Source organism: Asterias rubens, chromosome 5, assembly GCF_902459465.1.
Source record: "Asterias rubens chromosome 5, eAstRub1.3, whole genome shotgun sequence".
In the NCBI taxonomy this organism is placed as follows: Eukaryota; Metazoa; Echinodermata; class Asteroidea; order Forcipulatida; family Asteriidae; genus Asterias; species Asterias rubens.
Genome location: NC_047066.1, coordinates 9,772,028 through 9,788,887, shown reverse-complemented (window position 1 = coordinate 9,788,887; position 16,860 = coordinate 9,772,028). Strand labels below are relative to the sequence as shown.

The window sequence follows — 16,860 nt, the reverse complement described above, 5'->3', positions numbered from 1 at the left end:
GCTGAGCACTTTTAAAGAACCAAGTACATGTATTATTATTATTATTATTACTTCATGGTGGCAGTGGTGGGATTTGAAAGAGTTGACCTTCATAGTCTGCTGCCCCCTAGCCCTGGCAGGACGTCAGTCTTAGTTGCACTGCACTAGAGGAGTCCAACCATGGCCCAATTTCATAGAGCTGCTTAAGCACAAAAAGTAGCTAAGCACAACAAACTTATGCTCACCAGAATACCATATCACATGTACAATTTGTGACTGGTATATCCTGCTTGTTTCTGCTTAGCAGAAATATGTTAAGCAAATTTGTTTGCTTAAGCAGCTCTATGAAATTTGGCCCTGGGCTAGCCTGCCCCCGTGTACTCTGGTCATATCAACAACTACTGATCATTTCAGTGACTTCTTGAGTTCCATTCTAGCGACTGCCCTTCTGTGTACCTCATCCGGTCCATCAGCTAACCTCAAGATCCTTGCCCATGAATAGTAATAAGCCAGCGGCCAATCATCACTCAGTCCTGCCCCTCCGAATGCCTGGATGGCTCTGTCTACGACACGCTGAGCCATGTTGGGAGCCACTACTTTTATCATTGCGATCTCCGGCGCAGCAACCTACGCGCAAGGACAATCAACAAGGTCAAAGTTTTAGTATCATCAAATGATTTCTGTTTCTATGTATTTTTTTATACTAATTTGAAAATATATCGGGCAATACAGTTTACATAAAAAGTACATTAACATATTACAACAAAGAATAATGGGGAAAAACAACAGAAGAAAAAAATCCAAAACAAGAACAACAACAACAACAACTGACAATAGACAACAGGAGAACCTGGAATCGATACATACATGAACACAAATACAAGATGGGGATTTCGCACACATTCAGGCTTTTTTCAATTGCTGCCATTGAAATAAGAAATTACTTTTATAATTTGGTATTTCTTGTAATGAAATCAAGGATGTCTCATAAGTGGACTTCATCACTGTACATGTACATGTACATGTAGCTCACAATCCTGAGGAAACCAGTAAACAAGGGTGCTTGCTACCACGTATAACGTTTGAATTTTACAGTCCTGTTAATTACTGTGGCCTTCTGCAACCTCTTTCGGCCTGTAAATTTTACATCGTGGTTGCGGTGAGGGGACAGGGAGGTCAGTTTACTATACATGTACATCCCCATCGGATTTAACTTTGTCATTCTACAGAAAAGGCACAGTACTTTAACCAAAGAAAGTCCAATGGGAACACAGCTTAAAGACAGTGAACACTTTTGGTAATTGCCAAAGACCAGTCTTCTCACTTGGTGTACATGGTGTATCTCAACATATGCATAAAATAACAAAAACCGTGAGCTCAACCAGTCGTCAAAGTTGCGAGATACTAAATGAAAGAAAAAACACCCTTGCTACACGGAGTTGTGTGCTTTCAGATGCTTGATTTCGAGACCTCAAATTCTAAATCTGAGGTCTCAAAATCAAATTCGTGGAAAATTACTTCTTTGTCGAAAACTACATTACATGTACTTCCGAGGGAGCCGTTTCTCACAATGCTTTATACTATCAACCTCTCCCCATACTCATACCAAGAAAGGTTTTATGCTAATATTATTTTAAGTAATTACCAATAGTGTCCACTGCCTTTAAAAACAATGAAAACAAACCTTACCTTGTTCCCCACTGTATCCATCATATGAGCTGCCTTCAGGGTGAGTAACCTAGCCTGTTCAATCTCCATTCTAGATTCGGCAATAGCTTCTTGTATGGTCCCTTGTTGAGCTAGAGGCTTGCCAAAGGCTATCCTTTCTTGAACTCTGGTCACCATGAGTTGTAGACATCTCTCTGCCATACCAATCAGTCGCATGCAGTGATGGATCCGACCTGGCCCTAAACGACCCTGGAAATAACAGAACACAAAGTCAAAATATCAAGAACTTTATCCATACTTTAAGTGCCATACAGAAAAACAAACATTTAAAACATACTAAGTTGCTGTGTGAGTGGGTCAAAGGAAATAAGTGAAAATTAAAGTTTAGTTCTTAATTTAAAATGAAAACCCAACCTGTACTGTTCTGCTGTCATTAATCAAATTCAAACTAATCCTGTCAGATTGTCTGTGCTGTTCCTTATGAAAAATGTGATACTCTTAAAAACGGAGCATACAAAAACAACAAAAACCCTTAACCTACGGCATGCAAACTGTGACTCCAAATTGCTCCAAAATGTTTTACTTTGATCTCCTTAGTTTTAACAGATGCTTGAGAACTCGATTCAAATATTTTAGTCAGAAATGACTTCTTTCTCAAAAACTACATTACTTCAGAGGGAGCCGTTTCTCACAAGTTTGACACTATCAACAGCTCATCGTTGCTCATTACCAATTAAGTTTCTATGCTAATAGTTATTTTGAGTGATAACCAAACGTGTCAAGAGTCTCAAACAATTAAAACAATTTTTTTTTAAATACCTACCTGAGCAATTTCGAACCCTCTTCCTTCTCCAAGTATGATATTCTCAGCCGGTACTCGAACATCCTCAAACAAAAGCTCTGCATGACCGGCTGGCGGGTCCTCGTACCCAAACACTGACAATGGGCGTATGATCTTGACCCCCGGGGTGTCCATTGGGACCAGGACCATACTCTGCTGTCTGTGGGTGTCTGCTCTGGGGTCCGTCTTCCCCATAAAGATGCAAATCTTGCAGCGAGGGTCCATGGCACCGGAGATCCACCACTTGCGACCCGAGACTACAAAGTCGTCACCGTCTCGGACGATTTGTGATTGGATGTTTGTAGCATCTGAGGATGCGACCTGAACAAGTTTTTCCAATCCATTAGGGGAAAGTGTTAGATTGTGTCGTTTTAGATTTGATGAATTCCGCCACAAGAACTTGGAACTATATACATCCCTTTCACCATTGGGGGTGTTTTTATTTAATTACTTGGGTCATTAAACTTGTATATGCATGAGCAGTTTATCTATCTGCCTGGGGCGGTCAGAAGTCCTACTGGTTTGCATGATCCAAATGACTCCACTCTTTGGAATCCAATTTTTTTTCCAGGAGTTCTTGACATATTGATCTCAGCATGTGGTCAAAAAATTACTTGCTGAGGTGAGGCAGTTTTTGAGAAATTAGTAAAATAATTGAACAAAAAAATATTTGTGGCAAGACGAAAATAATTTGTGCATGTATAATATATGTACATATAGGCGACTCTCCTGATCATTGATTTTCATTTTTTCTCTCAAAAACTTATGAGCCTGAAACTTCTACAGTAAGCTATTTTACATACATCTTCATTCACAGTGAGTAGGGATTCATGCCACGGCCAAAAACTTGATCTACAAAAGGTATCAAAACTCATTAAATACCTCTTGGTGCTTAGCAAGTTTGTTTTGTGCTTACAGGCTTTATGAAACTGGGCCCATGCGTACCTGAGGTTCGGTCATGGCAAAGCATGATCTGATGGTACCATCAAGTAGCGGCGTCAACCATTTTTCCTTCTGACTTGCGTTTCCGTACTTCACCAGAACCTCCATGTTTCCAGTGTCCGGTGCTGAACAATTAAAAATCTACTCACACAGAAAACACAAACAGAAGTACTGATTGATGTTAGAACAATTGAAGGAAATAATAATTATTTAATGATAATAACAATACTCGTGTTTTATATTGCACTTTATACACAATGTCTCAAAGCACTTCCAACATTATTACCCTAATCACTAGGCCATTTCATTCCTTAAACCATCTAAGCTCCTTGGGGAGTATACAGCCTGTGCTGCCAAATATGTAGCGCAATAAGCTAAATCAATCGCAAGAACCATCTCTGCCCTCACAGGTACCTATTTACCCCTGGGTTAAGAGAAGCAATTATAGTATTTGAGATTAGACTCACAGCGCATCCTCCCAATCCTGGGAATTCAAGTTGTGCATTTCCCCACTCTGAGCAATGGTTTTACCCCTTCTGGTTATGACACTGGTAAAATACCCTTTCAAATAAGTAGAATTATTGTGTTTAGAAACAAAAGAAATTTTGAATAAATTTTCTTTCATTTTGTTCGCCGATTTTAGTTCATAGTTACATAGTTGCATAAATCTACCTCTGGTGCGTAGACAGACTTTCCCATTACTTCACATAGATGAGCATACTCCATATTAGTAAGACCGGCACCGTACTCAGACTCAGGATCGGCCTCTACAGGCAAGAAGAGATTCCATAATCCCTTGCTTTTGGCTTTATCCTATTATTGTAGCAAAATCAAAATAGTATCTGGTGTTAAATTGTGCAGCGAGGCTAAAAGCAGAATAAAAAACTGTTAATAACAGTAAATAATTTGGGGTTGAACAAAGACAAATTTACTAGAGTGGGACTCGAACCAACAACCTTCGGATTACAGTGCCGACACGCTACTAACTGAGCTATCTAGCCCTATGTTGGCGGTTTCCCTTTATTAGGGGGTGATCCCTGGCTACACGGCAGTTACTGGTTATGAATAGAATAGAATAGAATAGAATGGCATCCACGAACAAAGGTAGTGACAAAATAGGGAACCCCAAGGGAAGTGACAAGCCTAAATATACATTTGCAAGTACACAATGTGATACTTTTATCTATTCATTTTTAACTAAGTGAACAAAATTGCTTAAAGACATTGGACACTATTGGTAATTGTCAAAGACCAGTCTTCTCAGTTGGTGTATCTCAACATATACACTAAATAACAAACCTGTGAACATTTGAGCTCAATTGGTCGTCGAAGTTGCAAGATAATAATGAAAGAAAAAAGAAAAAAACACCCTTGTCACACGAAGTTGTGTACTTTTGGATGGTTGATTTCGAGACCTCCAATTCTAAACTTGAGGTCTCGAAATCAAATTCGTGGAAAAATACTTCTTTCTCGAAAACTACGTCACTTCAGAGGGAGCCGTTTCTCACAATGTTTTATACCGTCAACCTCTCCCCATTACTGTTACCAAGTAAGGTTTTATGCTAATAAACTTTTTGAGTAATTACCAATAGTGTCCACTGCCTTTAAGTTATCCCGTTAAACGTCTAACCTTGAATTGCTCTATAAGTGGGTGAGGTTTCCATTTGTCCGATGATGATTGATGGGCAGATAACTCCTTCTCTGCTGGTATTACATCGTTGACTACAAGATCTTCAACATCTGCATGTATGGACTGAGCACGCTCAGACAAGGCTGAGATCGATATGGCAAGAACTCCTAAAAAAAGTTTTGTAAAACTGTTCAATTAAAATAGCAGACATAAATCACGGACATGAACTACTTCAGAGGAAAGTATTGCTTAAATGTCTTCTGCTAAACAAAAGTAAGCAGGATACCAGGCACAATTGTAAATGTGACATGGTAGTTTGGCTGGTGACCTTTATCTTGCACGCATAGCTTTGTTGTGCTTATCTACTTTTTGCCGCTTTGTAAAATTGTTCCCAGAAGTTGAGTCCAGCGCGTTACAACGATCGGACATGACACACAACATCATTCAGTAATCTAAACTGCATGTACCTGGTGCCTGCGTTGAATAACCCCTTCTTTGAGATGTCCATACAGAGTAACTCCTCTTGTGTTGGGCTGCACCACTGGTCTTAGGGGGTGGACCCCCCGTGGATGATGATGAGGGTGAGCCATTGCCAGTGAAGGACCATCCTGTGTCTGCCATCTTCTCGGCTAGCATACCAACAATCTGTGCATCTTTAGAACTCGCTTGGCCTACATGTACAATTGAAATAAAATAATTGTAATGAAAATAGAAACTCAAAGAAATTTTCTGTTAATGGCCTCATTTTAACCCTCGCGGAGCCTTTCTCAAAATGCTAAAGATATAAACTGAGGCAGAGAGTTTGTTGATAAACAATTGATTTTAAAGGCACTCTACTGTAATTACTTTAAATAATTGTGAGCAGAAAAACTTACTTGGTAACAAACAATTGGAGAGCTGTTTAAAAAAAAAAGGCGTAATTTCTCACTCAACTATTAAAAGACTTCAGACCTAGGCATCTGAAAGCGCACAAATTTGTTCAAAAAGTTTTTTCGATGACCAATTGTGAAAAATTGTTCACAGATTTGTTATTTTATGCACGTGTTCAGCTGATCAAATGCAATGACAAGTTTTAATGAAACACTAAATACTTCTCTGTGCTGACCTTGCTGTGACCTTTTGTAGACTCCCTGCAAGATGGCCGCCACTCTGAAGAAAGAGAACGCCATGTAGAAGTCTAGATTCTCAACCATTGGTATTCCTCTTTGCTTGCAGTACTGGGCCACAAACTCATCCATAGTGGGGATGCCAAGCTCAGAGAGGTCACGGCCAGCAAAACCTGAAGGTTAAAGGCAGTGGACACTATTGGTAATTACTCAAAATAATTATTGCCATAAATCCTTTCTTTGTGACGAGTAATGGGGAGAGGTTGATGGTATAAAACATTATGAGAAACGGCTCCCTCTGAATTGCCATAGTTTTCAAGAAAGAAGTAATTTTCCACGAATTTGATTTTGAGACCTCAGATTTAGAACTTGAGGTCTCGAAATCAACCATCTAAACGCACACAACTTCGTGTGACAAGGGTTACTTTTCTTTCATTATTATCTCGCAACTTCGATGATCGATTGAGCTCAAATTTTCACAGGTTTGTTATTTTATGCATACGGTCTGACGGTTGTATGTTGAGATACACCAACTGTGAAGGCTAGTCTTTGACAATTACTAATAGTGTCCACTGCCTTTAAAGAAGTTTTAAAGGCACTGGACACCTATTGTTATTGTCAAAACAAGTATTCTTACTTAGTGTATGCATAAAATAACAAACCTGTGGAAATTTTGACTCAATTAGTGATCCAAGTTGCGAGGAAAGAAAGAAAGAAAGAAAAAACACCTCTGTTGAACAAATTTGCTGTGTGCTTTCAGATGCCTCATAAGAGGCTTAAGGCCTGAAGCCTTTGAATATTCGAGTGAGAAAACACCTCTTTTTCAAAAACTATGTTACTTCAGAGGACGAAGCCATTTCTCACAATGTATTAATCAATCAACAACTCTCCGTTGCCCATTACCGGTACCAAGTAAGTTTTTATGTAAGCGGCACAGCCCCTCAGAGAAGTATCTCTGCACTAATGAATCTTTGCGCTTTGTGAAATCATCAGGCCCATACCCAGGGGTGGAAGGGTTTAGGAGTAACTAGCACCAACCTTTAAGGAGAGGAAACTTGGGAGAGAGGTAGTAAGGCAGACAACAGTAGGCGAGATCCGATAGTGGATCACCAATGGTGGATAACTCCCAGTCTAAGACACTCACAACCTCTGCTGTGTCTGGATGAAGAATAAAATTATCCAATCTAAAGAGGAAAAAACAGTTTTTAAGAAAATAACCACTCACTCAAATCAGTTAAGGGAAGGTGATTTATTAATAATCGCTCTTAAATTTAATGACAATAAAATATTCTTGGTTAGAAGTGTTATAAAAATGTACAGCTGTTGTTGTTATAAAAGCGCACTCAAGGGCAACAAGCATGTTGTGCAGGAAGCCATGTTTAATTTGACACAGACAAGTTACAGGAATAAAAGTTTAGAATCAAGTTCAATCTTCAGCCATCTGGGCCCAATTTCATAGTGCTGCTTAACGGTAAGCAAATTTGCATGCTTACTGTAGCAGAAAAATTTGCTTAAGCCTTAGCGTATTTCACAGGTTAGCAGAAAAATTCGGCGGCCATCTTGCGTGTTTACCGTGGATTTGCATTGTGACGTCATTTATTTTTGTGCGGTATAAGCACCGGAAGGTTAGCATGCCTTTTTGTGGCTTATGGTTAGCAGCGCTATGAAACAGAAATTGCACAGTAAGCACAAAATCGGCCGCTAAGCAGCGCTATGAAATTGGGCCCAGGCCTATAGAATTTTTACAAGTACAGCAGCTTTGGATGGTATAAAGCATTTTGAAGTAATGTGGTTATGGAAAAATGTATCAGTTTTTATCTCCAAAATTTGAATCTGAGAATTGTGTATTTCAAATACGGATTATTCTTCCTACATAGACTTACCGCACAGATTAGTTTTATTGAATACATTGACACATGCATCCGTCTTAAAAAAATCAAACGGTTCCAAATACCAAAGTATACTTTCCCTTTAAACCAGGGGCCCCATGAACTAGGATTGGTAGTGCACATAAAAGAACCAAGAACCCAAGTCGTGAAATAGCGGGCGCTGTTGGAAAACTTCAAGATCACCCCACCTACACCACTATAAAAAAAAAAACATTGAGTTAAAAGGCCCTGGACACTATTGGTGTATCTCAACATGTGCATAAAATAACAAACCTGTGAAAGTTTGAGCTCAATTGCTTGTCAAAGTTGCGAGATAATGATGAAAGAAAAAGCACCCTTGTCACACGACGTTGTGTGCTTTCAGATGCTTAATTTCGAGACCTCAAAATCTATTTCTGAGGTCTCGAAATCAATTTTTTTGAAAATTACTTCTTTCTCGAAAAATATGTTACTTTAGAGGGAGCCGTTTCTCACAATATTTTATACTACCAACAGCTCTCCATTACTCGTTACCAAGTAAGGTTTTATGCTAATAATTATTTTGAGTAATTACCAATAGTGTCCAGTGCCTTTAAGGGGCCTATGGTATTTCCATAGAGGTTGACCAACTCAAAAATAAGGCTTGCACCAAGACTATGAGAATACCTGAAATCTCCATGAACAACAGAGACCATCTCCGACTCAGGTAGATGTTTTGGAAGCCATTCCATGAGCTTGGTCATACTAGGAATATCGTGCGTCAGGCTGGCCTTGTACTGCTTACTCCATATTGCTATCTGACGAGACACATACTGACCTAAAGATAGACAGATAGTAAGGTTTACAAATTTTGCATTTATGCATTTTGGAGAGAGGGTTTGCGTAGACGATCAGTTAAGGCCGGTTTATAGTCGGTCGCGCGATGGTCGCGCGACGGAAATCTTGCGCGCAATCCTAAGACTGAGCCTAAAAAACAAGTCTTTTTATGATCGCGCGTATAGATTTCCGCCGCCCGACCTTAGCGCGACCCGACTATAACTCGGCCTTTAGGCAATTTAGTTAGTTTGAAATAGAGACGACCAGTAATCTTTTATCAGAACAACAGTTTGACTTTATTAGAGAGTGAAAGATCTATCTGTACCATTCATTTGAGAATCACATAACTCAGAGTAAAGTATGTAAACCAAACATGATCCCTAGAGGGCGCTATTCTACTCAACAGAGAGGTAGGGTCAGACATTGGGTAATGCTCTTAAACTGAATGACCATAAAAACTCAATTGGTGAGTAGCACTGCAGCTGTTTGTATAGCGGATTGTATAAACTGTTTTTATTTTTTTATGTTTTTTTATCAGTTAAAGTCATAGGTCATATGGTTTGGATAATTTTCACAGGATTGGTGACCAAACACTTATGCTGAAGAAAAAAAATTATTCAAAATGTGCTGAATTGTTTTAAGGCAGTGGACACTATTGGTAATTACTAATAATTATCATCATAAAACCTTACTTGGTAACGAGTAATGGGGAGAGGTTGATAGTATAAAACATTGTGAGAAACGGCTCCCTCTGAAGTAACATCATTTTCGAAAAAAAAAGTAATTTTCCAAGAATTTGATTTCGAGACCTCAGACTCAGGTCTTGAAATCGAGCATCTGAAAGCACACAACTTCGTGTGACAAGGTTTGTTTTTTTTCATTATTATCTCGCAACTTCGACGACCGATTGAGCTAAAATTTTCACAGGTTTTTTATTTTATGCATATGTTGAAATACACCAACTGTGAAGACTAGTCTTTGACAACTACCAATAGTGTCCACTGTCTTTAAAGCGTACAAATTCAGCGCCTGCATGTACATGTAAGTGGAAAATTGTGAGCGTAAGCACAGAATTTGCCGGTAAGCCAGGCCATGAAATTGGGCCCAGATCTCATCTCACTGCCTTGATGGTACAGGGTTTTGAATTCATACCTTGTTTTCCAAATTTCTCTAGTCCAGCCTTCTTAATATCTACATTATGTATACGGCACAGTACGTCACACATTGAATCATAGATTGCCCGGCGCTCAGCAGCAGGTAAACCAGGGAGAGAGGGCTCCTTGAAGATACGACCTTTGACATGGTCCATCAAGTAAAACGGTGTACCAACAACGCTGCAGAGTGAAATTCAGTACAAAGGGTAGATGGTGAGTTTTGAAGCCGGACTCAGACTCAAGACTTTAATGATTTTAAAAGCCCATTTTTGCTGACTTGGGCTGGGAATGAGTCACATGGTCAATGACGTAATGTGGTTATGTAAAAAGATATTAGTTTTTATGCCTCCAAATTGGCATCTGAGAAGGTTATACCGTCAGTAAAGTTTCTCAGATTGTGTATTCCAATCAGGGATTATTCTTACTTCATGGACATATTCGCTCCGAATTTCAGAGATATCTCAACAAGTTTGCCACAAACTACACTATACATCCTTTTCACGATCGGGTGTGATTACCGTACATTGAATTATTCGGTCATTAGTTACTTAATGAAAGTGCGGTGATCAGTCTGCCTGAGGCAGTCAGCAGCCCTACTGGATTTTGCATGATCAAATATAAAGTCAACTGTCTGGAAAAAGAATTAAATGGAGATAACAGGTGTTAGTTGTCAGATGAAAAGGATGTTATTGTTCTAGCCTCTTTCTTTAATGGAGCTTTCCTGTAATGCAGGGATGTGATAGGCTATTGAAAACGAGCACAAAGTGTGAAAGCTTGTGAGCACGAAAGCTTCAGAAAGCGAAGCCTGCTTACATACATTTCTCTGGGGTTTGAAAGCCCTACTCTTCAATCTGGGGTGTTCCAGATTTTTCTTTTTGTAATACAATTTGTTTTGGGGGTGGGGGTTAAAAAAATAAAAAACTGAGAAATCACATCACTGTGTAATGTTACCTCTCGTCCTCACAGAGCGCTAACAGATTTGGGACTGGTACCCCCTCTCCACCAAGAGCCTTCATGACTTGATACTCTCTCTCTACTGCATGGGCCGATGGGAGGAGTTTACCTGGCGGCTTCTTGCGCAGCACCATGTCGCGATCTGCGTAGCGGATGAAATACGTTGGGTTGGATTGTCCGTGTTTGAACTGACGGATGTTTAATACACCATCGGTGCTGGAACTGGAAAGTAATCAGATAACAAAGGGAAAAAAATGAAACTTTTATGAGAAGGTAATCACACGAGCAGTTATAATTGCCCTTATTAACTTTTAATAGTAGTAATAATACTGGGTTCTTCATCACACCCGATGGGAGTATCAAAACGCTTAGCATTTTTTTCCTGCAAGGTATGCTTTTAAAGTATGGAGACCTACCAATTATGCATATTATGCGTATGTTAGGATACACCAAGTGAGCAGGCTGGTCTTTGACAAACGTGTCCAGTGACTGTAAGATTATTTACCCAATGTTGAGAGTGTCCAAGTAGGCTCTGAGTGACTCCACCGGCAGCTCAAGCCCTTTGCGCACGGCTGTCGTCCCGTCCATATAACCTTGTAATGGGAAGTTCAGCAGACCTTCCAATTCATGTAGAGCTTGCTGAGTGTCATCTACCTATGCAAGAACGTAATAATACACAGTTCTTATATATCTTATTTCATCTGCACCAACAAGCAATGAAAGTAGCATCACATTATTAGAAAATAGAGTAAACAAAATGCTTCTCTATGCAGAAGAGTTCTTGAATATGCGTAGTGAGTTTGAAAGTTTCACAGTTTCAGGTAGGGAGTTCCAAAGCCTCGGTGCTGCGCTCTGAAAACTTCTCTCCCCCATCGATGATTCGCCATTTGTTCCTTTGAAGGAGTTTTTGTTTTTGTGAAGATGGTAAGCCTCGAGACCCTGAAGCATATAACTGCACAAGATCACTTAAGAAATGCTGAGGGCATCACCTTGTAAGATCTTGGAAACAACGAGTCACAGTTAACTCTTTGGATGGGGAGCCAGTGCAAGTCAGTTAGCACAGGTGTGATGTGTTCTGTTACAAGCTCATCACTCTAACCACATTGGCCTTACCGGAGTAGCCCCCGTTTCAATCTCACCTTAATGGTATCAATCCCCAGGTTCCTGGAAGCCTTGACGTTAGGTACCAGGTCATCCAGGAAGATGCTCTCCTCTGGTGTGACCTTGAGTTCATCCAGACACAACTTGTAGATGGCAGGGTCTGGCTTAGCCACACCCACCTTACACGACTCTACAACCTGAAGACGATGAAAGAGGCAAGGACGGACAAACTTACTTCAAGAAAAGATTTTGGGGAAAAAATTTCCCTGGAACTTCCTTTGAACAGTGGAGCACAAGACCCCTTAATATAACAACATCCCTGCCCATGGCACTCATTCTCATTATGTGAAATACGCTGGACTTAAAGACACTGGACACTATTGGTAATTGTCAAAGACCAGTCTTCTCAGTGGGTGTATCTCAACATATGCATAAAATAACAAACCTGTGAAAATTTGAGCTCAATTGGTTGTCGACGTTGTAATAATGAAAGAAAATACACCCTTTTCACACGAAGTTGTGTGCTTTCAGATGCTTGTCAAATGTCAAAGGTTGATTTTCTGCTGCCTGCCAATATTTCCTCTCTTCATGCACCTTGCAAGCCTGTATGTTTTGTTTTTGAAAGGGCAAGGGCACCAAGACATTTTCTCCTTGGTAAAGGGCATCCTTAATTGCAAATTCCTACTGGAGCATCTCGAGGGCACCAAGGCAATGACCAGCATGACCAGGGAGCATGGTGGCAATCGCCTCCGTGAAGTTTTAATTAGGTCTGCTTGCAAACAAACCTTCCATCATCTTACCACATCAAAGAAACCTGTATTGACTGCCATGAGCGCCTTCTTTGATTTCTCATGCTTCCAATTGTTTGTGAGTAGTGCCGTCTTGATGCCTTCTGCTTTGATGCACTTGAGGGCATCAATCATCTCAGGGAAGGGCGTGGACGCCTTGGTTGCATATGCTTCAAGGAGACCAGAGAGGGTTACCTCGTATCCAAGCTGTAGTAGAATATTGGTAATACAATAACAAATAAAAACTAGTTCCTATAGCTCATTTCACAATAACCATCTCAAGGCCTCAGTGCCCTTGGGTCAATAACATTCCTTTTATCTTTCTCAGCCCCCTGGGGAGATGAGCTGCCGTATCCTAGTACCCATTATACCCCTGGGTGAAGAGAAGCAATTATAGTAAAGTATCCTGCTCAAGGACACAAGTGCCTTGGCCGGGATTCTAACACACCTTCCAATGACTTAACCACTAGAACTTGAATTCGATGCTCTTAACCACTCGGCCAAAACAGGGCGACAATGTGGTGAACAACCTCTGGATTAACTTACCAGCACTCCACAAGAGAACCCTATGATGGCGGTCTCCCCATGTTGTAATTTTCACTGTATTGAACTCATTTATTTTAAATTGTCTTTGAATAGTATTTTAAAACTAACAGCTGTTCAACAAATGAGATTATGAATTTGTTTCTGTTTCAACATTTTTTGAAATTTTAATGAAAAATTTGAAGTAATACTAAAGAAATGATAGTCGGCCTAATTGATGAAATCCTACTGGTAAGATATGTGATATGTCTACATTCACTCAGAAATAGCATACTTTGTATACCTTATTCTCAAACAATCAGTACGCCTGCATTAGGCATGGAATCAGGTGCATGCTGCTGGTCTAGCTAGCGATCAAGTTTGATTGCGAAAAAGGTCTATATGCTGATGCTTTTCATTTTAATTTAGGATTTCTTACCTCTTGAGAGCATTCTTTGCTGAATGCTGGATAAAACTGCTCGTTGGTTATCTCTCCTCGGTTGAGTTTATTCCACGATCCCGTTTCTCCTGCGTTTCTTATCACCTTGACAACCAACCCTTCTGGAAGCCCTCTTTGCGCCTCGTATTCTACAATCAGCAAATTACAAACAAAAAAAGCTATCAGCTGCTGACATAAAAATGGAAAATAAGTTCAGCTTTGGGAAAAACATTTTGCTTCAACAAGTTTCCTATCTGTCAACAAGTTGTTCCATCCTTCAAAAAGTTTCTCTTCCAAACTTGTTGGTGCCTTTCTTGGATGTAGATCCCAGGAAAGACAATAAACTTCAAGAAACTGCGAAAGGGATACAACATCAATGGTTTTGGATGATATCTGACTACCATCCACCTAGATTTCAATGAACAAACCTGTTGAACAATTTCATGAATTTTGGTGATCACTTCAGACTAGGTCCTTATTTGACATTGGCAAAAATTTATTAATTGCTTTTTACAGCTGTGTATGTTTTCTTTATTGTCATGCCTTGCGTGATATTGCTAGTGTGATTTCTGCAGCCTCAGTCAAAGAACTAACATCCATTATAACACACCTCTTGCTTGTTCTGTATTCTAGTTGGCTGAAACATGGTCATGTGGAATGGACTAATATAGTCTAGTGATCGCGTGTGCGTGTTTTGCGGGAACTATTTCCCGAGTGGGCACTAGTCTTTGAAATAAGTGCCCGGTTACAGCGCCCTCTCTTGAATTGAACTGTGAACAGCAACTACAAAACTTCCTTTCTTTTCAGATTTCTGTTCCTATTTCACATTATTAGACCGAGCTGTGTTATAAAACACATCTTGACTGGCATAATTCGGTAGATAGTGTACGTCTATTCCCCCTCGGGCCTGTGAGTGACCAGAAAAGGGGCCTATTTCCCTCGACCTTCAGCCTCGGGAAACAGGTTGCTTTTCTGGTCACTCAAAGTCCCTCAGAGGAATAGACGCACACCAGTTACCTCATTGCCAGTCAATATGTGTATACGAATATCTAAATGCCCGTAACTTTTTCAGTGACTATCCAGAAGGGGAAGCAGTCAGCTTGTCAACTCACTACACTATTAGCCATACCTTTAAATATTGGACCTGGCTTGGCTATCAGAACCCCACCCATATCAAATATGACGGCCCGCTTTTTATCAAACACTGCGGATACTCTGAGACCACGACTTAGCCATGTCTGAGAGGACAGTCTGGCCATGTGACAGGGTGACTGGCCAAGGAATCCATGGCCCAGGAGATGGCAGGTGGATGCAGCCTTAAGGAGCCTCATTGTTGTTGCAGTTATCTTCTGATCCAGTTTAGTGACATCACCAATCTGCGAGACTGTGAGAGAACAATGAAATTTTCAATTTAATCAAATTTTTTAAATGTAAAAAAAAATATTAAAGAAGTGTCAGCCATAGTCAAAGAACTTATTTCCAGAATCACCTCACTTAAGGAGTCTAAATGTTGAACATTTTGGGTCAGTATCATCAGGATGTATTTGAAACAGACCACTCAACCTCAACTCGACAACAAACAAGCTCAAAATTGTGAACGAAATTTAATCTTCTTTTTTTTTAACAAAGACTATCTTATGCTACAAGTGGATCATGTGGATCTGTTTCCTTACCTTGAAATAAACAATATTACATAACACCCAAGCAGATCCTTGCCATTTGATTGGAGGATTGTCCGTCACGTGAAATCACTCACCGTGCATTTTTCGTTCCATTCAAAAAGTACTAATTGCACGCTGAGTAAAAACATCACTGCGTGCGCATGTCTAGTCTTTGGTAACGCAGCAGTGTTACAAGGCACATACTACATTCGGCGTCTGCGTGTCTCAAATTGTACAGAACACACATTGTCACTGTTGAATCCAACAGGCCGACCCAAAAGAAACGGGTGTAATTTCGCAATTAAAAATTGTAGGCCTACACTTTGTTTGTTTTGAAAGTTGTATCCACTAATGAAAATTACAAAGATCTACTTGGTTAAAACAAATAATGAAAGTTTTTCATTCGTGCAAAGCCAATGGTGCAAATATTTTCATTCGTTGAAAGATGGAATGTTCCATTCAACTCGGCTCCTTGATCCTCATCATTGAAATATTTGAATATAGGACATTTCATCTTTCAACTCATGAATAATATTCACACAATTGCACTCATAAAACAAATCACTGCAATGGCTCATTTAAAGCCATTGGACCCTTTCGGTACAGAAAAAACAAAAAAAGTTCACAGATTTACAAATAATTTACAGGGTTTACAGAAGGTAATGGTGAAAGACTTCTCTTGAAATATTAGTCCATGAAATGCTTTACTTTTTGAGAAAACAGTAAAACAATATAAATTCTCGTTAGCGAGAATTACGGATTTATTTTAAACACATGTCATTACACGGCGAAACACGCAGAAACAAGAGTGGGTTTTCCCGTTTTTTTTCTACCGACTCTGATGACCGATTGAGCCTAAATTTTCACAGGTTTGCTGTTTTATATACAAGTTGTGATACACGAAGTGTGGGACTTGGACAATACTGTTTACCGAAAGTGTATAATGGCTTTAATCCGGCGACTCCCCCCCTCCCCTCTCAATTATGTCATGCACTCATAAACATTCATTATTTTTAAATCACTGCAATGGCTCATTTAATCCGGCGAACCCCCCCCCCCCTCCCCTCTCAATTATGATCATGCACCCCCCCTCCGTCCGCCCCGCCCAACCGTAATCATTTCACTTTTTGACCATTTTCATTCATTCATACAATTCAATGTCATTGTCATTACATGGACATTATTTAATAGATATCTTACTTAGCATTAAGAATTAAATGCAAAGTTTTGAAATAAAAGTTGATTAGCTTATTCATCAGATCTAACCTTTAAAAAAGAAGAAGACTCTCTAACCCATCTAGCAGTAGCAGTCCAAAGTTTACAACCAGCTGGACATTCTACAACACATTCAAGAAAAGAAGGAAAACATAGACACGCTACAACCTTTACTC

The 16,860-nt window shown here is 39.8% G+C and overlaps 1 protein-coding gene across 1 annotated transcript; it reads right to left on the bottom strand.

Annotated features, from left to right (window-relative positions):
• Positions 1–271: 271 nt before the first annotated feature.
• LOC117290332 (acyl-CoA dehydrogenase family member 10-like) lies at positions 272–16,797 on the bottom strand. Its single transcript, XM_033771667.1, has 18 exons — positions 16,736–16,797; positions 14,938–15,192; positions 13,809–13,957; positions 12,860–13,054; positions 12,098–12,256; positions 11,464–11,612; positions 10,956–11,180; positions 10,003–10,184; positions 8,701–8,851; positions 7,205–7,350; positions 6,166–6,339; positions 5,528–5,731; positions 5,061–5,227; positions 4,103–4,243; positions 3,434–3,571; positions 2,471–2,809; positions 1,669–1,896; positions 272–606 (listed from the first exon to the last, which is right to left on the bottom strand). The coding sequence occupies exons 2-18, from the start codon at positions 15,137–15,139 to the stop codon at positions 385–387; spliced, it is 3,171 nt and encodes a 1,056-aa protein (XP_033627558.1). The 5' UTR covers positions 15,140–15,192; positions 16,736–16,797; the 3' UTR covers positions 272–384.
• Between the last annotated feature and the right edge of the window lie 63 nt (positions 16,798–16,860).